Here is a 26,623-nt window from a genome sequence, read left to right on the forward strand (position 1 = left end):
GCCATGAGCAGTAATCACAAAATTACTTCCCTAGCTTTCTCAGAGCCCATCTGCTAGATTTTTCAATTGACTCATTGGATATCTTGGTATGTGAATCAGAGGATAAAGAGACAATTGTTCCATGTCAGAATTGAAAAGCTCATGTAAATAATACATTAGCATTCTAGAAAACCCCATGGTGTCTGCTGGACTTTCTAAGACATGATTGACATGACTGGCAGAGTGCCCTGTGGGATGCTGAGTCTCTTGCAATTGATCCAGTAGTCTCCCCATTCCTTTTCCACTGAGAGTGTCCTGCAGACTCACTAGCACTTTCCAAAGTGTTCCTTCCAGAAAGGCTTTGTGCTTCATTGACCACCCTGCTGTTTGTGGTAGTTTGTCAGAAACAGAAATGCCAGTTTTTGAGTTGGTCTATTAAGTAACAGGCCAAACTCAAAGTCACAATTAACCTTGTTCACTTACTAGCATATTAAAAGCCATAGGCTAGATAGAGGCAGGTCCCCAGCTCTACAGGGTCCCATTTTACCCCACAGAAAAGCACTTAGCAAGTGCATCAGTGTAGACTGTGTGAGTGGGCATGGGATGGGGTTGTCTCACAGTGGAAGGAGCCCCAAGCAAGAAGCTATTTTCCATTTTATGGACCCCAAGGCTGAATTAGCTGGAGCTCTGAACCGCATGGATAACTTTAGTTATTTGTTCCCTATTCTAATTCCTCTCAAATTGAGTTCAGATTGCTTAACATATACTAGAACAACAAACCAACTAAAAAGATTTCATGATTTGTTTGCACTCCACCTCCACCTCTCATGTCCAATAGTGAGGGTTTATGTCAAATACTATATTGATGAGTTATTGCTTTTATTTTTTCTTCAATGATTTCATTTCATTATTTCCTTTTAGTTTTCATCACACCTTGTTTTCCTTGTGGATTTAATTTTGTTTTTGAAATCTGTAGGCCATGAAACTACTTTCAAAAGTAAAACAATATATATGCAAAAAGTTAGAGGAGTATATTTTCTTCCCCAGTCCTCTCCCCTCATTTTGTAGGTAACCAACAACATTGTTTCTTATATCTTTCCTCTGCTTCTTTTTGTAAAGATAACTGTCTATTTCCTTCTCTATTTTTTTCTCATTTCTTCATCTTCCTTCCCCAAAGATAGCATTCAAGTTTTCCCCTTTGTAGGTATTTTTTTCCTTCACATTATTCTTTGCAATACCTTCAAGTCAATTTATAGACATGTTTAATTTCTTTTATAGTTACACTTACAGTTGTTTGTACCACATTATTTACCATATGTACTATACCATAGTGTGTGGTACAGCACGTACTTGAGTAACATCATTTTGTTCAACATCGTTTGATTATAATGTTAATAAGAAAAAAAGTTGATTCCTAGCCAGGCACATGGTCTGGAGTTAGCACATTCTCCCTGTGTCTGCATGAATTTTCTCTGGGTGCTCCAATTTCCTCCCACATTCCAAAGATATGTATATTAGGTAAATTGGTGTGTCTAAATGGTCCCTGTCTGAGTGAGTGTGGGTATGTGTCTGAGTGCGCCCTGATAAGGCATGGCATTCTGTCGAGGGCTGGTTCCCCCCTTGTGCTCTGAGCTTCTAGGATATGTTCCAACCACCTGCAACTGTTAACTGGAATAAGTGGGCTGGAAATCAAGTGAATGAATGAATACAAATTATTGTAAAATAAAAATTTGTATACAATAATTATGCAAATGCATGACAATAAACAATGCAGTACAAAAGCAGTCTGTAAGCTACCATATTTGTGATTGCTTTTAAATTATATGGTGGGAGGAGGCATTCCTTACAATTTTGCTTTGCTTTTGATTTATTCCTTTGAATAAATCAAGGAGTGTGTTCCTTGACTTAACTCACCACCACTATGACAACCATCACTCACTGATTAACCACAAATTGGGTAAATAATTGTCTTACTTGTTTTTATTATTTTTTCTTAAATCTATGTATAGCTCACATTTATTTTAATGTTTACTATTGGAAGTGTTTTGGGTCTTTATTTAGAAGTTTGTGATGTTTTTGTTACAAAAAAAAAATACTGTAGGAACTTAACTCTTGTTTATGTCAATATGCCTATGGTAAAATCGGTTTCATTATGTGTCATTTTGCTTAAGGTCACAGTTTCCAAGATTCTATCAATGACATTATGTGAGGACTTACTGTATATACATATCTCAGTTTATTCAACCAGTCTCCTCTGCTTGAAAGTTTATGTGGTTTTGACTATTTTGCAATTACATATATGATATAATAAATAACATTGTACGTATGCATTTTTATTTTTATTTCTGTGAATATGTATTAACCTAAAGTATAAATAACATAAGGAAACTAGTGACTAATATGTATCAGATGCCTAGAAATGTTATGAAATAATGAGCTTCAACACACACCCATTAAAAATGTTCTTATAGTAGTCATGTCATATCTGGATTTATGATAATTTACTTACAAATTTATCAGAATGAGAAAATTTTGCTACACAATTACAAGTTTGAAATCTAGAAATTTCACAGTAGGTCTGTTTTTCCATTAAGAGACTAAATGCATCTCCTTATGTAGCTCATGAAGAAGAACCAGGCAAAAATCTTGCACTTGAACATCAAGATTCATTGTCAAAACTGGAAATGCAAATTAAAAAAAATGAAAAACTTCCTAGAGAGAAAAGACATAGTAGTAAGTATAATAATTACAGGTAACTTTAAATTTTAAAAGTTAATCTCATTAGATCATTTTTCTTTGGTTCATGACTATGTAGTTGAGCGTATAGTTTATAGAAATTTTACATGTTACAGTGTGAATACCTTAAAATAACTAGGGAACAATAATATTTGGTTGGAATTTCTGGTCTTGAGACTATTTTATGGCATGCTTATGTGCTCAGTGTCCACCAAATCCAATAAAAGTCGTTAGTCTATCAAAGGGTGTTTACTTTCAGCCAACTGTAGGAGATTATGGGTCCAAGTGTTCAACAGGAACCTTGGAACATGTGGCAGTATCCTTCTGTCATAGACTCTAATTGGCAAACAGAAGGTTGGTGAGATGTGTAACTCAAATGACAAAATGTATCAGAGAAGGCCAAGGGGAAAAACAGCCTATGTGGTCATTGAAGGGTCTCCAGAACATACTATCTTTAGGATGCACCTAAGGGTAGAGGTCTTGTTGGTAACCTGATAGATGGTGTCATGAAGATGTTCATGAAGGGAATGTGAGAGCTCCAGTCTGGCTTTCCTTTTATTTGTTGGGGCTGAGAGTGACTAAAGCTGAGAGTGACCCAGCCCTTGCTGGGTAGTGTTTTTGTCTGGGCCCAGTGAAGGATGCGATGAATATAGTGGAAGGCCAGTGCTTCATCTGGGAGTGGTGCTGTTTTCATGTCACAGCCTTGAGGAGGACGTTAAAGGTGTAATGCAGCCCACTTAGTGTAAGGCAGACTGATCTTGATCATCTTTGTGGACAAGGATGCTGAAAAGGGCATTTACAATGTCAATTGCTTTATAACTATTTGCCTCAGCTTGGGTAGTAGCCTCTGTGATAGTCATAATGTCAGGTAACACCAGTGCCAAAGACAGAACTATGGCATGAGCCACCAATAGTCAATTATTTTCCAGGCACACAATGCCTTAAGCAAAAGGCCAGATGGTGAACTTTGGCTTCCTTAAGCACAGCAATGAAGACATTTTTTTTTTCATCCCCAAGACAGTCGATAGTGTTTTTAAGAGACAAAGACACTAGGTGCTGGTAGTCTGGCTGGTTTAGTCTTCCATATACCCCACTAAAACGGTCCTAATTGCAACAATTCCCCTCAGGGATGCGGGGTGAATACAGTCAGGGGTAGACATAGACAATATGTCATAGCAACAACCCATTCAGTAATGGGTACCATAATGATGGAAGTATGTAGTGGCTTGAAGAGACCTACCTGTAGTCAGATCAGGATCTTGGTGGTAGTGGCCTCCAGCTGAAAACCAGAGAACATTATCTATTTCCTCCTCATTCTCATGCCAGGGATTTTGGGGATCACAGTCACCTGTGTGCTATTATGCAAAAGGCCCAAGAAATGAAATTCTCCATGTCCACTTTGAACTTTAACTTTGATATAGGGCCTCCATTCCTCACTGGGGACATAGGGACATTGGCCATGTCATAGTTTTGTTTTCTGTTTTTTTTTAAAAAACTAAAATATTTGCATAAAAATTGGCAGGGCTCTCTAATTCTTTTCAAACTTCAATGGGAGAAGAGGAGAGCAGCATTTTTATTAGTTATAGGGGCCAGCACTGGGCAGACCCTAGGAGGCTACCATTGAGCCCACAGTGGCACACTACCACCAGGCCATGAGTTAGGTGAAGAGCCCATTAATCTCCTTTTGTGAGTCCTTACTTTTGGGTAACCAAACCTAGAGATCGCTTTGGTGAGGCCCTTACTTAGGTCATTGAGGAGTGTGTGCCTAATGACTATTTTTATGTTGCTGTCTCTGGTGATCTCTTTTTGCTTTTTTGTAGCAGTTGCTTCTTCCATGCTGAGGAATTTGTCATCTCTAGGCCATTGATTACAGTATCACAATAAATGAAAAAAATTATGATCTAGATCAGTGGTCCTCAACCTTTTTCACACCAGAGAAAGTGAACAAATTTAACATTTTTTCCATGGACCAGGGCCAAGGTGGGGAATGATTTTGGGATGATTCAAGTGCATTACATTTATTGTGCACTTTATTTATATTATTATTACATTGTAATATGTAATGAAATAATTATACACCATAATGTAGAATCAGTGGGAGCCCTGAGCTTGTTTTCCTGCAACTAGATGGCCCCATGTGAGGCTAATGGAAGACAGTGACAGATCATCAGGCATTAGATTCTCATAAAGAACACACAACCTGGAACCACCCAAGATGGCCAAATAGGAACAGCTCCAGTCTACAGCTCCCAGCACCAGCGACCAAGAAAATGGATGATTTCTGCATTTCCAACTGAGGTACCGGGTTCATCTCACTGGGACTGGTTGGACAGTGGGTGCAACCCATGGAGTGTGAGCTGAAACAGTGGGGCATCACCTCACCTGGGAAGCACAAGGGTCAGGGGATTCCCTTTCCTAGTCAAGGGAAGCCGTAACAGACAGTACCTGGAAAATCAGGACACTCCCGCCCTTTTATAGCACTTTTCCAACAGTCTTAGCAAATGGCACACCAGGAGATTATATCCCATGCCTGGCTTGGTGGGTCCCACACCCATGGAGCCTTGCTCACTGCTAGCACAGCAGTCCAAGATAAAACTGCAAGGTAGCAGCGAGACTGGGGGAGGGTCTCGCCCATTGCTGAGGCTTGACTAGGTAAACAAAGCAGCTGGGAAGCTCGAACTGGGTGGACCCCACTGCAGCTCAACAAGGCCTGCCTGCCTCTGTAGACTCCACCTCTGGGGGCAGGGCGTAGCTGAACAAAAGGCAGCAGAAACTCCTGCAGACTTAAATGTCCTTGTCTGACAGCTTTGAAGAGAGCAGTGGTTCTCCCTGCATGGAGTTTGAGATCTGAGAATGGACAGACTGCTTCCTAAAGTGGGTCCCTGACCCCCGAGTAGCCTAACTGGGAGACACCGCCCAGTAGGGGCCAACTGACACCTCATACAGCCAGGTGCCCCTCTAAGACAAAGCTTCCAGAGGAAGAATCAGGCAGCAACATTCACTGTTCTGCAATATTTGCTGTTCTGCAGCCTCCGTGGGTGATACCCAGGAAAACATGGTCTGGAATGGACCTCCAGCAAGCTTCAACAGACCTACAGCTGAGGGTCCTGACTGTTAGAAGGAAAACTAACAAATAGAAAGGATTAGCATCAACATCAACAAAAAGGACATCCATACCAAAACCCCAAATGTAGGTCACCATCATCAAGGACCAAAGGTAGATAAAACCACGAAGATGGGGAGAAACCAGAGCAGAAAAGCTGAAAATTCTAAAAACCAGAGCACCTCTTCTCCAAAGGATTGCAGCTGCTTGCCAGCAACAGAACAAAGCTGGATGGAAAATGAATTTGACGAGTTGAGAGAAGTAGGCTTCAGAAGATCGATAATAATAAACTTCTCCAAGCTAAAAGAGGATGCTTGAAACCATTGCAAGGAAGCTAAAAACCTTGAAAAATGATTAGAAGAATGGCTAACTAGAATAAACAGTGTAGAGAAGATGTTAAATGACCTGATGGAGCTGAAAACTGTGGCACGAGAACTATGTGATGCATGTAGAAGCTTCAGTAGCCAGTTTGATCAAGTGGAAGAAAGGGTATCAGTGACTGAAGATCAAATGAATGAAATGAAGGGAGAAGAGAAGAGAAGCTTAGAGAAAAAACAGTAAAAACAAACCAACAAAGCCTCAAAGAAATATGGGATTATGTGAAAAGACCAAATTTATGTTTGATTGGTGTACCTGAAAGTGACAGGGAGAATGGAACCAAGTTGGAAAACACTCTTCAGGATATCATCCAGGAGAACTTCCCCAACCTAGCAAGGCAGGCCAACATTCAAATTCAGGAAATACAGAGAAAGCCACAAAGATACTCCTCGAGAAGAACAACCCGAAGACACATAATTGTCAGATTCACCAAGGTTGAAATGAAGGGAAAAATGTTAAGCAGCCAGAGAGAAAGGTCGGGTTACCCACAAATGGAAGCCCATCAGGCTAACAGCAGATCTCTCAGCAGAAACTCTACAAGCCAGAAGAGAGTGGGGGCCAATATTCAACATTCTTAAAGGAAAGAATTTTAAACGCAGAATTTCATATCCAGCCAAACTAAGCTTCATAAGTGAAGGAGAAATAAAATCCTTTATAGGCAAACAAATGCTGAGATATTTTTTCACCACCAGGCCTGCCTTACAAGAGCTTCTGAAGGAAGCACTAAACATGGAAAGGAACAATAGGTACCAGCCACTGCAAAAACATGCCAAATTGTAAAGACCATCGGTTCTAGGAAGAAACTGCATCAATTAATGAGCAAAATAACCAGCTAACATCATATTGACAGGATCAAATTCACATATAACAATATTAACCTTAAATGTAAATGGGCTAAATGCCCCAATTAAAAGAACAGACTGGCAAATTGGATAAAGAGTCGACCTGAGGGGCACGCCCAAGATGGCCGAATAGGAGCAGCTCCAGCGTCCAGCTCCCAGTGTGAGGGACACAGAAGACGGGTGATTTCTGCATTTTCAACTGAGGTACCGGGTTCATCTCACTGGGGTGTGTCGGACAGTTGGCGCTGGTTTGCAGGTGCATCCCAACCAGCAAGAGCTGAAGCAGGGCGAGGCATTGCCTCCCCTGGGAAGTGCAAGGGGAAAGGAAATTCCTTTTCCTAGCCAAAGGAAATTGAGACACACAACACCTGGAAAATCAGGTAACTCCCACCCTAACACTGTGCTTTACCAAGGGTCTTCGCAAACTTCACACCAGGAGATTATATCCCACACCTGGCGCAGAGGGTCCCACGCCCACAGAGCCCCCCTCATTGCTAGCACAGCAGTCTGAGATCTAACTGCAAGGCAGCAGCAAGGCTGGGGGAGGGGCACCTGCCATTGCTGAGGCTTCATTGGTAAACAAAAGCACCTGGAAGCTCGAAATGGGTGGAGCTCAAGGAAGCCCGCGTGCCTCTGTAGACTCCTCCTCTGGGGACAGGACATAGCTAAACAAAAAGAAGCAGAAAACTCGGCACAGGTAAATGCCCCATCCGACAGCTTTGAAGAGAGCAGTGGATCTCCCAGCACGGAGGCTGAGATCTGAGAATGGTCAGACTGCCTATTCAAGTGGGTCCCTGACCCCTGAGTAGCCTAACTGGGAGACATCCCCCACTAGGTGCAGACTGACACCTCACACCTCTGATGGCAGGGTACACCCCTGAGATGAAGCTTCCAGAGCAAGAATCAGACAGCAACACTTGCTGTTCAGCAATATTCTATCTTCTGCAGCCTCCGCTACTGATACCCAGGTAAAAAGGGTCTGGAGTGGATATCAAGTAAACTCCAACAGACCTGCAGCTAAGGGTCCTGACTGTTAAAAGGAAAACTAACAAACAGAAAGGACACCCACACCAAAACCCCATCAGTACATCACCATCATAAAAGACCAAAAGCACATAAAACCACAAGAAGGGGAAAAAGCAGTGCAGAAAAGCTGGAAATTCAAAAACTCAGAGCGCATCTCCCCATATAAAGGAATGCAGCTCATCGCCAGCAATGGAACAAAGCTGGATGGAGAATGACTTTGACGATTTGAGAGAGGAAGGCTACAGTTGATCAAACTTCTCAGAGCTAAAGGAGGAAATACATACCCAGCGCGAAGAAACTAAAAACCTTGAAAAAAGAATGGAAGAATGGATAACTAGAATAACCAATGCAGAGAAGTCCATAAATGAACTGATAGAGATGAAAACCATGACACGAGAACTACGTGACAAATGCACAACCTTCAGTAACCGACTCGATCAACTGGAAGAAAGATTATCAGTGATTGAAGATCCAATGAATGAAATGAAGCGAGAAGAGAAGTTTAGAGAAAAAAGAGTAAAAAGAAATGAACAAAGCCTCCAAGAAATATGGAACTACGTGAAAAGACCAAATCTACGTCTGATTGGTGTGCCTGAAAGTGATGGGGACAATGGAACCAAGTTGGAAAACACTCTGTAGGATATTATCCAGGAGAACTTCCCCAACCTAGCAAGGCAGGCCAACATTCAAATTCAGGAAATACAGAGAATGCCACAAAGATACTCCTTGAGAAGAGCAACTCCAAGATACATAATTGTCAGATTCACCAAAGTTGAAATGAAGGAAAAAATGTTAAGGGCAGCCAGAGAGAAAGCTTGGGTTACCCACAAACAGAAGCCCATCAGACTAACAGCAGATCTCTCGGCAGAAACTCTACAAGCCAGAAGAGAGTGGGGGCCAATATTCAACATTCTTAAAGAAAAGAATTTTAAACCCAGAATTTCATATCCAGCCAAACTAAGTTTCATAAGTGAAGGAGAAATAAAATCCTTTACAGACAAGCAAATGCTTAGAGATTTTGTCACCCCCAGGCCTGCCCTACAAGAGATCCTGAAGGAAGCACTAAACGTGGAAAGGAACAACAGGTACCAGCCATTGCAAAAACATGCCAAAATGTAAAGATCATCAAGGCTAGGAAGAATCTGCATCAACTAATGAGCAAAATAATCAGCTGATATTATAATGACAGGGTCAAGTTCACACATAACAATATTAGCCTTAAATGTAAATGGACTAAATGGTCCAATTAAAAGACACAGACTGGCAAATTGGATAGAGTCCAGAACCATCAGTCTGCTGTATTCAGGAGACCCATCTCACATGCAGAGACACACATAGGCTCAAAATAAAGGGATGGAGGAAGATCTACCAAGCAAATGGAAAACAAAAAAAGGCAGGGATTGCAATCCTAGTCTCTGATAAAACAGACTTTAAACAAACAAAGATCAAAAGAGACAAAGAAGGCCATTACATAATGGTAAAGGGATCAATTCAACATGAAGAGCTAATTATCCTAAATATATATGCACCCAATACAGAAGCACCCAGATACATAAAGCAAGTCCTTAGAGACTTACAAAGAGACTTAGACTACCATACAATAATAATGGGAGACTTTAACACCCCACTGTCAACATTAGACAGATCAAAGAGACAGAAAGTTAACAAGGATATCCAGGAACTGAACTCGACTCTGCACCAAGCGGACCTAACAGACATCTACAGAACTCTCCGCCCCAAATCAACAGAATATACATTTTCTCAGCACCACATCACACTTATTCCAAAACTGACCACATAATTGGAAGTAAAGCACTCCTCAGCAAATGTAAAAGAACAGAAATTATAACAAACTGAGTCTCAGACCACAGTGCAATCAAACTAGAACTCATGACTAAGAAACTCAATCAAAACCGCTCAACTACATGGAAATTGAACAACCTGCTCCTGAATGACTACTGGGTACATGATGAAATGAAGGCAGAAATAAAGATGTTCTTTGAAGCCAATGAGAAAAAAGACACAACATACCAGAATCTCTGGGACACATTTAAAGCAGTGTGTAGAGGGAAATTTATAGCACTAAATGCCCACAAGAGAAAGCAGGAAAGATCTAAAATTGACACCCTAACATCATAATTAAAAGAACTAGAGAAGCAAGAGCAAACACATACAAAAGCTAGCAAAAGGCAAGAAATAACTAAGATCAGAGCAGAACTAAAGGAGATAGAGACACAAAAAACCCTTCAAAAAATCAATGAATCCAGAAGCTGGTTTTTTCAAAAGATCAACAAAATTGATAGACTGCTAGCAAGACTAATAAAGAAGAAAAGAGAGAAGAATCAAATAGATGCAATAAAAAATGATAAAGGGGATATCACCACCGACGCCACAGAAATACAAACTACCATCAGAGAATTCTATAAACACGTCTACACAAAAAAAATTGGAAAACCTAGAAGAAATGGATAATTTCCTGGACACTTACACTCTCCCAAGACTAAACCAGGAAGAAGTTGAATCCCTGAATAGACCAATAGCAGGCTCTAAAATTGAGGCAATAATTAATAGCCTACAGCCAAAAAAAGTCCAGGACCAGATGAATTCACAGCTGAATTCTACCAGAGGTACCAGGAGGAGCTGGTACCATTCCTTCTGAAACTATTCCAATCAATAGAAAAAGAGGGAATCCTCCCTACTCATTTTACAAGGCAAACATCATCCTGATACCAAAGCCTGACAGAGATACAACAAAAAAAGAGAATTTTAGACCAATATCTCTAATGAACATCGATGCAAAAATCTTCAATAAAATACTGGCACACCGAATCCAGCAGCACATCAAAAAGTTTATCCACCATGATCAAGTTGGCTTCATCCCTGGGATGCAAGGCTGGTTCAACATATGCAAATCAATAAATGTAATCCAGCATATAAACAGAACCAAAGACAAAGACCACATGATTATCTGAATAGATGCAGAAAAGGCCTTTGACAAAATTCAACAGCCCTTCAGGCTAAAAACTCTCAATAAGTTCGATATTGATGGAACATATCTCAAAATAATAAGAGCTATTTATGACAAACCCGCAGCCAATATCATACTGAATGGACAAAAACTGGAAACATTCCCTTTGAGAACTAACAGAAGACAGGGATGCCCTCTCTTACCACTCCTATTCAACACAGTGTTGGAAGTTCTGGCTAGGGCAATCAGGCAAGAGAAAGAAACAAAGCATATTCAGTTAGGAAAAGAAGAAGTCAAATTGTCCCTGTTTGCAGATGACATGATTGTATATTTAGAAAACCCCATCGTCTCAGCCCAAAATCTCCTTAAGCTGATAAGCAACTTCAGCAAAGTCTCAGGATACAAAATCAATGTGCAAAAATCACAATAATTTTTATACACCAGTAACAGACAAACAGAGAGGCAAATCATGAGTGAACTCCCATTCACAATAGCTTCAAAGAGAATAAAATACCTAGGAATCCAACTTATAAGGGATGTAAAGGACCTCCTCAAGGAGAACTACAAACCACTGCTCAGTGAAATAAAAGAGGACACAAACAATTGAAGAACATTCCATGCTCATGGATAGGAAGAATCAATATTGTGAAAATGGCCATACTGCCCAAGGTAATTTACAGATTCAATGCCATCCACATTAAGCTACCAACGACTTTCTTCACAGAATTGGAAAAAACTGCTTTAAAGTTCGTATGGAACAAAAAAAGAGCCCGCATTGCCAAGAAAATCCTCAGCCAAAACAACAAAGCTGGAGGCATCATGCTACCTGACTTCAAACTATACTACAAGGCTACAGTAACCAAAACAGCATGGTACTGGTGCCAAAACAGAGATATAGACCAATGGAACAGAACAGAGCCCTCAGAAATAATACCACACATCTACAGCCATCTGATCTTTGACAAACTGGACAAAAACAAGAAATGGGGAAAGTATTCCTTATTTAATAAATAGTGCTGGGAAAATTGGCTAGCCATAAGTAGAAAGCTGAAACTGGATCCTTTCCTTACTCCTTATACGAAAATTAATTCAGGATGGATTAGAGACTTAAACGTTAGACCTAAAACCTAGAAGAAAACCTAGGTAATAATATTCAGGACATAGGCATGGGCAAGGACTTCATGTCTAAAACACCAAAAGCAACAGCAACAAAAGCCAAAACTGACAAATGGGATCTAATTAAAGAGCTTCTGCACAGCAAAAGAAACTACCATCAGAGTGAACAGGCAACCTACAGAATGGGAGAACATTTTTGCAATCTACTCATCTGACAAAGGGCTAATATCCAGAACCTATAAAGAACCCAAACAAATTTACAAGAAAAAAACAACCCCATCAAAATTGGGCAAAGGGTATGAACAGACACTTTTCAAAAGAAGACATTCATACAGCCAACAGACACATGAAAAAATGCTCGTCATCACTCGCCATCAGAGAAATGCAAATCAAAACCACAATGAGATACCATCTCACACCACTTAGAATGGCAATCATTAAAAAGTCAGGAAACAACAGGTGCTGGAGAGGATGTGGAGAAATAGGAACACTTTTCACTGTTGGTGGGACTGTAAACTAGTTCAACCATTGTGGAAAACAGTGTGGCAATTTCTCAAGGATCTAGAACTAGAAATACCGTTTTACCCAGCCATCCCATTACTGGGTATATACCCAAAGGATTATAAATCATGCTGCTATAAAGACACATGCACACATATGTTTATTGTGGCACTAATCACAATAGCAAAGACTTGGAACCAACCCAAATGTCCATCAGTGACAGACTGGATTAAGAAAATGTGGCACATATACACCATGGAATACTATGCAGCCATAAAAAAGGATGAGTTTGTGTCCTTTGTAGGGACATGGATGCAGCTGGAAACCATCATTCTTAGCAAACTATCACAAGAACAGAAAACCAAACACCGCATGTTCTCACTCGTAGGTGGGAACTGAACAATGAGATCACTTGGGCTCGGGAAGGGGAACATCACACACCGGGGCCTATCATGGGGAGGGGGGAGGGGCGAGGGATGGCATTGGGAGTTATACCTGATGTAAATGATGAGTTGATGGGTGCTGACGAGTTGATGGGTGCAGCACAGCAACATGGCACAAGTATACATATGTAACAAACCTGCATGTTATTCACATGTACCCTAGAACTTAAAGTATAATAATAATAAGAAAGAAAGAAAGAAAGAAAGAAAGAAAGAAAGAAAGAAAGAAAGAAAGAAAGAAAGAAAGAAAGAAAATGTGGCACATATACACCATGGAATAGTATGCAGCCATGAAAAAGGATGAGTTCGTGTCCTTTGTAGGGACATGAATGCAGCTGGAAACCACCATTCTCAGCAAACTATCGCAGTATCCCAAATACTGCATGTTCTCGCTCATAGGTGGGAACTGAACAGTGAGATCACTTGAACACAGGAAGGGGATCATCACACACCGGGAGGGATAGTATTAGGATATATACCTAATGTAAATGATGAGTTCATGGGTGCAGCACACCACCATGGCACATGTATACATATGTAACAAACCTGCATGTTGTGTACATGGACCCTAGAACTTAAAGTATAAAAAACAAAAAAAGAGTCAAGACTGATTTCATGTGCAGAGACACACATAGGTTCAAAATAAAGGGATGGAGGAAGATCTACGAAGCAAATGGAAAACTAAAAAAAGCAGGGGTTGCAATCCTAGTCTCTGATAAAACAGACTTTAAACCAACAAAGATCAAAAGAGACAAAGAAGGCCATTACATAATAGTAAAGGTATCAATGAAACAAGAAGAGCTAACTATCCTAAATATATATGCACCCAAGACAGGAGCACCCAGATTCATAAAGTAGGTCCTTAGAAACCTACAAAAAGACTTAGACTCCCACACAATAATAATGGAAGACTTTAACACTCCACTGTCAAGATTAGACAGATCAACGACACAGAAAGTTAACAAGAATATCCAAGTCTTGAACTCAGCTCTGCACCAAGAGGACCTAATGGACATCTACAGAACTTTCCACCCCAAATCAATAGAATATACATTCTTCTCAGCACCACATCACACTTATTCCAAAATTGACTACATAGTTGGAAGTAAAGCACTCCTCAGCCTATGTAAAAGCACAGAAAGCATAACAAACTGTCTCTCAGACGACAGTGCAATCAAATTAGAACTCAGGATTAAGAAATTCATTCAAAACCACTCAACTACATGGAAACTGAGCAACCTGCTCCTGAATGATTACTGGGTAAATATTGAAATGAAGGCAGAAATAAAGATGTTTTTTGAAACCAATGAGAACAAAGACACAACATACCAGAATTTCTGGGACACATTTAAAGGAGTGTGTGGAGGGAAATTTATAACACTAAATGCCCACAAGAGAAAGCAGGAAAGATCTGAAATTCATATTTATCATCACAATTAAAAGACTAGAGAAGCAAGAACAAACACATTCAAAAGCTAGCATAAAGCAGGAAATAACTTAGACCAGAGCAGAACTGAAGGAGACAGAGACACAAAAACCCTTCAAAAAATCAATGAATTCAGGAACTGGTTTTTTGAAAAGATCAACAAAATAGATAAATGGCTAGCAAGACTAATAAAGAAGAAAAGAGTGAAGAATCAAATGGATGCTATAAAAAATGATAAAGGAGATATCACCACTGATTCCACAGAAATACAAACTACCATCAGAGAATACTATAAAAACCTCTTCACAAATAAACTAGAAAATCTAGAAGAAATGGATAAATTCCTGTACACATATGCCCTCCCAAGACTAAAACAGGAAGAAGTCGAATCCCTGAATAGACCAATAACAGGCTCTGAAATTCAGGCAAGAATTAATAGCATACCAACCAAAAAAGTTCCAGGACCTGACGGATTCACAGTCTAATTCTACCAGAGGTACAAAGAGGAGCTGGTACCATTCCTTCTGAAAATATTCCAATCAATAGAAAAAGAGGGGATCCTCCCTAACTCATTTTATGAGGCCAGCATCATCCTAATACCAAAGCCTGGCAGAGACACAACAAAAAAAGAGAATTTTAGACCAATATTCCTGATGAACATCGATGTGAAAATCCTCAATAAAATTCTGGCAAACTGCATCCAGCAGCACATCAAAAAGCTTATCTACCATGATTAAGCCAAATTCATCCCTGAGATGCAAGGCTGGTTCAACATGTGCAAATCAATAAACATACTCCATCATATAAACAGAACCAAAGTCAGAAACCACATGATTATCTCAATAGATGCAGAAAAGGCTTTTGACAAAATTCAACAGCCCTTCATACTAAAATCTCTCAATAAACCAGGTATTGATGGGACGTATCTCAAAATAATAAGAGCTATTTATGACAAACCCACAGCCAATATCATACTGAATGGGCAAAAACTGGAAGCATTCTCTGAAAACTGGCACAAGACAGGGATGCCCTCTCTCGCCACTCCTATTTAACATAGTGTTGGAAGTTCTGGCCAGGGCAATCAGGCAGGAGAAAGAAATAAAGGGCATTCAGTTAGGAAAAGAGGAAGTCAAATTGTCCCTGTTTGCAGATGACATGATTGTATATTTAGAAAACCCCATCGTCTCAGCCCAAAATCTCCTTAAGCTGATAAGCAACTTCAGCAAAGTCTCAGGATACAAAATCAATGTGCAAAAATCACAGGCATTCTTATACACCAATAACAGACAAACAGCCAAATCATGAGTGAACTCCCATTCACAATTGCTTCAGAGGGAATAAAATACCTAGGAATCCAAGTTACAAGGGATGTGAAGGACCTCTTCAAGGAGAACTACAAACCACTGCTCAGTGAGATAAAAGAGGACACAAACAAATGGAAGAACATTCCATGCTCATGGATAGGAAGAATCAATATTGTGAAAATGGCCATACTGCCCAAGGTAATTTACAGATTCAATGCCATCCCCATTAAGCTACCAACGACTTTCTTCACAGAATTGGAAAAAACTGCTTTAAAGTTCATATGGAACAAAAAAAGAGCCCGCATTGCCAAGAAAATCCTCAGCCAAAACAACAAAGCTGGAGGCATCATGCTACCTGACTTCAAACTATACTACAAGGCTACAGTAACCAAAACAGCATGGTACTGGTGCCAAAACAGAGAGATAGACCAATGGAAAAAAACAGAGCCCTCAGAAATAATACCACACATCTTCAGCTGTCTGATCTTTGACAAACCTGACAAAAACAAGAAATGGGGAAAGGATTCCCTATTTAATAAATAGTGCTGGGAAAATTGGCTAGCCATAAGTAGAAAGCTGAAACTGGATCCTTTCCTTACTCCTTATACAAAAATTAATTCAAGATGGATTAGAGACTTAAATGTTAGACCTAAAACCATAAAAACCCTAGAAGAAAACCTAGTCAATATCATTCAGAACATAGGTATGGGCAAAGACATCATGACTAAAACACCAAAAGCAATGGCAACAGAAGCCAAAATAGACAAATGAGATCTAATTAAACTAAAGAACTTCTGAACAGTAAAAGAAACTATCATCAGAGTGAACAGGCAACCTACAGAATGGGAGAAAATTTTTGCAATCTACTCATCTGACAAAGGGCTAATATCCAGAATCTACAAAGAACTTCAACAAATTTACAAGAAAAAATCAAACAGCCCCATCAAAAAGCGGCAAAGGATGTGAACAGACACTTCTCAAAAGAAGTCATTTATGCAGCCAACAGACACATGAAAAAATGCTTATCATCACTGGACATCAGATAAATGCAAATCTAAACCACAATGAGATACCATTTCACACTGATTAGAATGGCGTTCATTAAAAAGCCAGGAAACAACAGGTGCTGGAGAGGATGTGGAGAAATAGGAACACTTTTACATTGTTGGTGGGACTGTAAACTAGTTCAACCATTGTGGAAGACAGTGTGGTGATTCCTTAAGGATCTAAAACTAGAAATACCATTTGACCCAGGGATCCCATTACTGGGTATGTACCCAAAGGATTATAAATCATGCTACTATGAAGACAACATGCACCTGTATGTCTATTGCAGCACTATTCACAATAGCAACGACTTGGAACCAACCCAAATGTCCATCAGTGATAGACTGGATTAGGAGAATGTGGCACATATACACCATGGAATACTATGCAGCCATAAGAAGGATGAGTTCATGTCTTTTATAGGGACATGGATGAAGCTGGAAACCATCATTCTCAGTAAACTATCGTGAGGACAGAAAACCAAACACCGCATATTATCAGTCATAGGGGACTTGAACAATGAGAACACTTCGACACAGGAAGGGGAACATCACACACTGGGGCCTCTCATGGGGTTGGGGGAGGTGAGAGGCATAGCATTAGGAGAAATACCTAATGTAAATGATGAGTTAATAGGTGCAGCACACCAACATGGCACATGTATACATAGGTAACAAACATTGTGCATGTGTACCCTAGAACTTAAAGTATAATAAAAAATAAATAAATCAATCAATTAATAAACTAACCATAAAAAAACTAGACCTAGATCCTTCATATGTGCAGTTCATAGTAGGGTTTGTGTTCCTATGAGAATCTAATGCTGCTGCTGATCTGACAAGAGGGAGAGCTCAGGCAGTAATGTGAATGATGGGGAGCAGTTGAAAATACAGATGAATCTTCACTCACTTGCCCACTGCTCACCTACTGCTGTTTGGCCTAGTTTCCAACAGGCTACAGACCAGTACTGGTCATGGCCTCGGGGTTGGGGACCCCGATCTAGATTATTTTACTGACCAATTTGCCTGACCTTAGAGGAGAGTTAATTTTAATTTGGCTCCATAACCAGTAGGAGTGACACTTATAACCCTAGAAATCTGAGACTTTTAAAAAATCTTATCATTGACTGCTCTCACTCTCATCATTAACTGCTTTCACTCTCAAGCAAGAGACCAAGAGATCACCAGTATGGTTTGCAGGGGTGTATAGCCTCTGCAACCATGGTCTAAAAATGTATTTTAATCATAGGGAAGATAGCATGAGTGTGCCAAAGTTTTGTCAGAACCCAAATACAACCCAGTTGAAAAAGAAGGGCTTGGGTGTTCCCTTCTCATTCTCCCACTTTGCTTGTCCTCCTTGAGCAAAACCTCTTCTGTTATGACACTCTAAAGGAGGGGTTTTATAGTGACACAGTCCACAAGGTACCACTAAGTTAGTTTAACAAGATTACCTCTTTCATCATGCAGGCAAATAATCCATGCCATTAAGTTCTCCTAGATCACACAGGAAAGCAATCCCAAAGAGGCTGTCCATTCCTTTTATTTAAACCACGAGTCTCAATCCCTTGCTGGGTCATAGGCTGTCTGTCATTGCCTGGTACCTCTTTAGAACTAAGAGCAAATAAATTAGCTTTAGAATTGGTGCAATTTAGCTCGCAGGTTCTCTGAAAACTTTCAGTCTCATCTGCAGGGGACAATAGCAGTGGCCACGGAATTTCTTCTCTAGCTTTCTCAGAGGCCCTCTGTTGGATCTCTAATTTGACCCACCAGGCATCTTTGCCTGAGAGTCTAGGACTAAGGAGAAGGGCCACTGGTGTCCCTCAGAACCAAAAAGCTTATGTAAACAATCTGCTAGCACTCTCTGAGAGTGCCCCATGGTGTTGGACAGCACTTTCTAAGACCTACTGATAGGGCTGGCAGAGTGCACCGTGGGACAGTCGACTCTTGCAAATGATCCACTAGTACCCCCCAAGAGGTCTCAACTCTAGCATCTCCCACAAATTCCCTGGGGATCTGCATGCTTTTTGCTTTTCCAGAAAGGCATTGTGCTTAATTGACCACCCTGCTCACAGCCATTTGTCACCAAGGGAGCTGCCAAGTGTGAAGATGGTCAATTAAGATAGCAAGCCAAATTGAAGCTAACAATTAAGCCTTTATTCACTTACTGCAACAACATAAGCAAGAGTCTAAACATGGAAGGTCACTGACTCCATCAATATTACATTTTCCCCACAAAATAACATTGGGCAAGGGTAGGATGTATCGGCATAGATGGGAGGATAACTTCTCACTGTATGTACAGCCATGTGTACCATATCATAGACCATATATATTCATCCACACATAGATACACATAATTATGTACCATAATTGATATTATACTATTGTTTCTGGTATATATATATATACACACACACACACATATATATACACATATATATACACGTATAACTCTGTGTGTGTATATATATATGTTCATATATGTGTGTGTATATATATATGTTCATTCAACTAATCTCCTGTGCTTAAAAATCTCAATGGTTTTGAATACTTTGCAATTACAAATAATGCTGTAATGAATGACCTTGAGCATATGCATTTTCATTGTTTGGTCTATGATTATGTATTAACCTAAAGTATAAATAAGGAAAGTAGAGACTAATATAAAACATATTTAATATCTAGGAATATTTATGAAATAATAATACGTCTTCAACACACATTGTAAGTTTTCTCACCATTTTCATGTCAGATCTAGCATTAAGGTAGTTTACTTATAACTTTATAAGATGAAAGAAAATGTTGCTTCCGCTTGTTATAAATTTGAACTCTAGGATTTCATAGTAGATTTATTTTTTTAGTAAGGGGCTAAATTTCTCTCTTAACATAGCGCATGGTGAAGAATCAAGTGAAAATCCTATGCTTAAACATCAAGATGCAGTGTCAAAAATCCAAGTGCAATTAGAGAAACAAGAAACTTCTGAAGGAGGACGTAGCAGTAAGTATAATGATGATAGCTATTTTATATTATTTTAAATTAATCTCAAAAGAACTTTTTTCTTTGGTTCATACTTATGTATTTGAGTACATATATTTTATAGATAATTTATACTCTAAAGTGTAAATACTCTAACATAACTCAAGAACAAAAACAAAGATAATGATATGTTTTGGTTAGAATTTCTTGTCATAATATTATTACACAACTTAGTTTATGCTCTCAGTATCCATCTCAGGACAATAACAGGCCAATAATTGTCTCATAAAAGATGGGTACCTTTCATCTGCTGCTGGCCATTTATGGGCACCTCTGATCTGTAGTAGTCCCAGTCGGTAGGCAGAGGTATTGCTGAGATCTGTAACTGAAGCAGCAAATGGAAATCAGAGAGGTATAAGGGCAGCTAAGGTGGCCAGTAGAAGGATTTCCAGGGTATCATGTTGGTCAAGGCCCCATTCAAAGGTAGTGGTTTTTATGGCAACCTGATAGAGGATGCTGTCTGATCTCTGTGGCTTGAATGTGAGCATGGTGGCAGATGAGTGGTCCCTCCTATTGCTCACATTATTTTTACTATTTGAGTTAGAGCTGGCCGAAGGCATGACAATCATCATCTCTGGAATGGAACACCATAGCCTTTACAGATTACACCCAGGAATTTCACTTGGGTTTTAGGTCCTTGTGCCTTGTCCAATGATAATGGCACAGTACATGCTGCAGGTGGGTGAACAGAGCATCTGGTTCCTTTTGGGTAGTGTCCTTGTCTGAGCCCACTAGGATGATTTCATAAACAGTGTGGAAGGTTAATGCTTCTTCCAGGAGTGGAACTTTGTCCAGGTCATAACCTATACATTGATTACAAATAGTTGGGGAATTTTGGAAGCCTTGTGGAAAGATATTAGTGGTTTATTGTAACCTATCCTACATAATTCTAACTAATCCTGATCATCCTCGTGGAGAGGAATGCTGAAAGGACATTTGCTATGTCAACTGGTACATACCAAGTTCCTTCATCCTGAACAGCCTCTGACTGTCACAATATCAGGTTACCACTGGTGCCAACAATGTCAGCTTACCACTGGTGCCAAAGGTAGCACTTACGCTTTTTAGAACCCTTATCAGTACAGGGTTTAGGCACCTGAGGTCTTTCACATAGGCCAGATGGGTCTATTGAATGCAGAAATAGTGTACAGATAATTGACTTCTTAAAGCTCAGCAATGGGGGAAATTATTCCCTTTTTTATCCCCAGAGTATTAATACTGGTTTTGGTAGACATTGGTACTAGGTGCCAGTAGTTTGGTAGGTCATGATCTTCCACATATCCCACAAAATACCTGGACTGCTACAAATCCCATCAGGAGGTGGGTGTAAATGCTAGAGTTGTTCATATAGAAAATATGTTTAACCAGTAATATATTCAGTAGTAGAGGCCATGACAATAGGGATTTATAGTGACCCAAAGGGATCTACCCCATAGTTGGTTTAGAAAGAGGTCTTGTTTGTGGTGACCTCAGATTAAAAACTAGAAAGAATTATTTGTTTCCTCCTCATCCTCATGTCAGGGAATGTGAGGATCACAGTAATTTGTTGACCAGTATCCAAAAGGCCCAAGTAATGTCATTTTTTCCCACCCCCACTTCAAACTTTGTCCTAAGTGTAGGTCCTCAGTTCCCCACTGGGGATATAGGGACCTTGTACTAACCCCTAGTCATGCTCATTTGTGAAAGATGAGAGATCTGGGTAAAAGTAGGAAGGATCTGTATGTTAGACCCCACAATGTATCACTCTAAATGTGATAAGGTTACTTCCTTCATCAAGGAAGCAAACTACTCAAGCTTCAAGATTCACTGAGAAGGTTAGAGAAAATAACACTCATACTGTTCATAGTGGACATCACCATATGGACCTTAGTGCCTGGTGGGACCACCGTGGCTCACTGTCTGTTGGAGGGTCCATCAATCATACTCCTTTGAGACCCTGTTGTTTTGTGACCAATCTGATAGATCTCCTCTAGAAGGCCATTTCCTGGATTGAGCAGATTGCCATTTTTATGGCACTCTTTTCATTGGCCAGTGTTTGCTATCTGGGCAGCAGCCATGTTTTCCATGCTCAAAATTTGCCAGTTAATATCTGGACTATATCTGATCCACATGACCTTAGGAGGAGGTTTGATAACCAGCAGAATTGAAACGAGTGTATCTAGAAATCTGAGTCTGGTCAACAATCTTGTCATCTGTTGTTTTCACTCTCACTATGCAACCAAAGGACTATCAGGGTGGCTGGCCAGGATACTGTAAAAAGCCCTTTGTTGGTCCTCTAATTTGAACCATTGAGGGAGCTTGGTTAGAAAACTGGGGGCTATATTCCCAGGCAAGATGGCCAAATAGGAACAGCTCCAGTCTGCAGCTCCCAGCGAGACCAATGCAGAAGGCAGGTGGTTTCTGCATTTCCAACTGAGGTACCCAGTTCTTCTCATTGGGACTGGTTAGACAGTGGATGCAGCTCAAGGAGGGCGAGCAGAAGCAGGGTGGGGCATTGCCTCACCCAGGAAGTACAAGGGGTCAGGGAACTCCTTCCCCTGGCCAAGGGAAGCCACGAGGGACTGTGCCATGAGGGACAGTGCCATCTGGCCCAGATACTATGCTTTTCCCACAGTCTTCACATTACGCAGACCAGGAGATTCCTTCGGATGCCTACACCACCAGGGCCCTAGGTTTCAAGCACAAAACTGGGTGGCTGTTTGGGCAGACACTGAGCTAGTTGCAGGAGTTTTTTTCATATGACAGTGGCACATGGAATGCCAGTGAGACAGAACTGTTCATGCACCTGGAAAGGGGGCTGAAGCCAGGGAGCCGAGTGGTCTTCCTCAGTGGATCTCACCCTCACAGAGCCCAACAAGCTAAAATCCACTGGTTTAAAATTCTCGCAGCCAGCACGGCAGTCTGAAGTTGACGTGGGACACTCAAGCTTGGTGGGGGGGAGGGGCGTCACCGTTACTGAGGCTTGAGTAGGTGGTTTTCCTCTCACAGTGTAAACAAAGCTGCTGGGAAGTTCAAATTGGGTGCAGAACCCACCATAGTGCAGCAAAGCCGCTGTAGCCAGCCTGCTTCTCTAGATTCCTCCTCTCTGGGCAGGGCATCTCTGAAAGAAAGGCAGCAGACTCAGTCAGGGGCTTATAGGTAAAACTCCCATCTCCCTGGGACAGAGCATCTGGGGGAAGGGGCGGCTGTGGGTGCAGCTTCAGCAAACTTAAATGTACCTGACTGCTGGCTCTGAAGAGAGCAGCAGATCTCCCAGCACAGTGCTCGAACTCTGCTAAGGGATAGACTGCCTCCTCAAATGGGTACCTGACCCCCATGCCTCCTGATTGGCAGACACCTCCCAGCAGGGGTCGACAGACACCTCATACAGGAGAGTTCCAGCTGGCATCTGGCCGGTGCCACTCTGGGACAAAGCTTCCAGAGGAAGGAGCAGGGAGCACTCTTTGCTGTTCTGTAGCCTCTGCTGGTGATACCCAGGAAAACAGGGTCTGGAGTGGATCTCTAGCAAACTCCAGCAGGCCTGCAGAAGAGGAGCTGGACTGTTAGAAGGAAAACTAACAAACAGAAAGCAATAGTATCAACATCAACAAAAAGGAAACCCATGCGAACACCCCATCCAAAGATCACTAACATCAAAGACCAAAGGTAGATAAATCCATGAAGATGAGGAAAAACCAGTGCAAAAAGGCTGAAAATTCCAAAAGCCAAAATGTCTCTTCTCCTCCAAAGGATCACAACTCCTCGCCAGCAAGGGAATAAAACAGGAAAGAGAATGAGTTTGACAAATTGACAGAAGTAGACTTCAGGAGGTGGATAATAATGAACTCCTCTGAGCTAAGGGAACATGTTCTAACCCAATGTAAGGAATCTAAGAACCTTGGTAAAAGGTCAAAGGAACTGCTAACTAGAATAACCAGTTTAGAGAAGAACATAAATGACCTGATGGAACTGAAAAACAGAGCACGAGAACTTTGTGAAGCATACACAAGTATCAATAGATGAATCGATCAAGCAGAAGAAAGGATATCAGAGATTGAAGATCAACTTAATGAAATAAAGTGTGAAGACAAGATTAAACAGGATGAAAAGGAAATAACAGCCTCCAAGAAATACGGGAGTATGTGAAAAGATCAAACTTGCGATTCATTGGTGTACCTGAAAGAGATGGGGAGAATGGAACCAAGTTGGAAAACACCCTTCAGGATATTATCCAGGAGAACTTCCCCAAAATAGCAGGACAGGTCAACTTTCAAATTCAGGAAATACAGAGAACACCCCAAAGATACTCCCTAAGTAGAGCAACCCCAAGACATATAATCATCAGATTTACCAAGGTTGAAATGAAGGAAAAAATGTTAAGGGCAGCTAGAGAGAAAGGTCAGGTTACCTGCAAAGGGAAGCCCATTAGACTAACAGCAGATATCTCTGCAGAAACCCTACAAGCCAGAAGGGAGTGGGGGCCAATATTCAACATTCTTAAAGAATTTTCAACCCAGAATTTCATATTCAGCCAAACCAAGCTAAACTCATAAGCAAAGGAGAAACAAAATCCTTTACAGACAAGCAAATGCTGAGAGAGATTTTGTCACCACCAGGCCTGCCTTACAAGAGTTCCTGAAGGAAGCACTAAATATGAAGGAAAGGAAAAACTGGTAGCAGCCACTACAAAAACATACCAAAATATTAAGGCCAATGACACTGTGAAGAAACTGCCTCAACTAATGTGCAAAATAGCCAGCTAACATCATGATGACAGGATCGAATTCACACATAACAATATTAACCTTAAATGTAAATGAGAAAATGCCCCAGTTAAAAGACACAGACTGGCAGATTGGATAAAGTGTCAATACCCATTGGTGTGCTATATTCAGGAGACCCATTTCACATGCAAAGACATACATAGCCTCAAAATAATGGGATGGAGGAATATTTACCAAGCAAATGGAAAGCAAAAAAAACCCAGAGGTTGCAATCCTAGTCTCTGATAAAACAAACTTTAAACCAACAAAGATAAAAAAAGACAAAGAAGGGCATTACATAATGGTGAAGGGATCAATGCAACAAGAAGAGCTAACTCTCCTAAATATATATGCACCCAATACAGGAGCACCCAGATTAATAAAGAAAGTTCTTAGAAACCTACAAAGAGACTTAGACTCCCACGCAATAATAGTGGGAGACTTTAACATCCCGCTGTCAGTATTAGACAGATCAATGAGACAGAAAATTAACAAGGATATTCAGGACTTGAACTCAGCTCTGCACCAAATGGACCTAATAGACATCTACAGAGCTCTCCACCCCAAATCAACAGAGTGTACACTCTTCTCTGCACCACATTGCACTTATTCTAAAATTGACCACATAATTGGAAGCAAATTATAACTCCTCAGCAAATGCAAAATAATGGAAATCATAACAATCTCTCAGACCACAGTGCAATCAAATTAAAACTCAGGATTAAGAAACACACTTAAACTCAGACAACTACATTGAAACTGAACAACCTGCTCCTGAATGACTACTGGGTAAATAATGAAATGAAGGCAGAAATAAATAAGTTATTTGAAACCAATGAGAACAAAGACACAACAGACAAGAATCTCTGGAACATATTTAAAGCAGTGTGTACAGAGAAATTTATAGCACTAAATGCCCACATGAGAAAGTGGGAAAGATCTAAAATCGACACCCTAACATCACAAAAGAACTAGAGAAGCAAGAGCAAACAAATTCAAAAGCTAGCAGAAGACAAGAAATAACTAAGATCAGAGCAGGACTGAGGGAGATAGAGACACAAAAAACCCTTCAAAAATCAATGAATTCAGGAGCTGTTTTTTTGAAAAAATTAACAAAATTAGCCAGACTAATAAAGAGGAAAAGAGAGAAGAATCAAATAGAAACAATAAAAAATGATAAAGGGGATATCACCCTGGATCCCACAAAAATACAAATTACCATCAGAGAATACTATAAACACCTTTATGAAAATAAACTAGAAAATCTAGAAGAAATGGTTAAATTCTTGGACACATACACCTTCCCAAGACTAAACCAGGAAGAAGTCGAATCCCTGAATAGATCAATAAGAAGTTCTGAAATTGAAATAGTAATTAATAGCCTACCAACCCCCCCCCCAAAAAAAAAAGATGCCCAGGACCAGATGGATTCACAATCAAATTCTACCAGAGGTACAAAGAGGAGCTGGTACCATTCCATCTGAAACTATTCCAAACAATAGAGAAAGATGGAATTTTCCTTAACTCATTTTATGAGGCCAGCATCATCCCGATACCAAAACCTGGCAGAGACACAACAACAACAACAACAAAAATTCAGGCCAATATCCCTGATGAACATCAATGTGAAAATTCTCAATAAAATTCAGGCAAACAGAATCCAGCTGCACAGTAAAAAGCTTATCCACCACGATCAAGTCAGCTTCATCCCTGGGACACAAGGCTGGTTCAACATATGCAAATCAATAAATGTAATCCATCACATAAACAGAACCAATGACAAAAACCACATGATTATTTCAATAGATGCAGAAAAGGCCTTCGACAAAATTCAACAGCCCTTCATGCTAAAAACACTCAATAAACTAGGTAATGATGGAGTGTATCTCAAAATCATAAGAGCTATTTATGACAAACCCACAGCCAATATCATACTGAATGGGCAGCAGCTGGAAGCATTCCCTTTGAAAACCAGC

General features: G+C 40.4%; 1 protein-coding gene across 1 annotated transcript in view; it reads left to right on the top strand.

The window, feature by feature from the left end:
- The window catches only part of CCDC7 (coiled-coil domain containing 7), a 442,752-nt gene that overhangs the window by 252,326 nt on the left and 163,803 nt on the right, over positions 1-26,623 (top strand). The window contains exons 26-27 of the mRNA XM_028826154.2: positions 2,599-2,712; positions 19,759-19,866. Of these exons, the coding sequence (XP_028681987.2) occupies positions 2,599-2,712; positions 19,759-19,866 (222 nt within the window). The remainder of the gene's footprint in view (positions 1-2,598; positions 2,713-19,758; positions 19,867-26,623) is intronic.

This window comes from Macaca mulatta, chromosome 9, assembly GCF_049350105.2.
Source record: "Macaca mulatta isolate MMU2019108-1 chromosome 9, T2T-MMU8v2.0, whole genome shotgun sequence".
NCBI lineage: Eukaryota > Metazoa > Chordata > Mammalia > Primates > Cercopithecidae > Macaca > Macaca mulatta.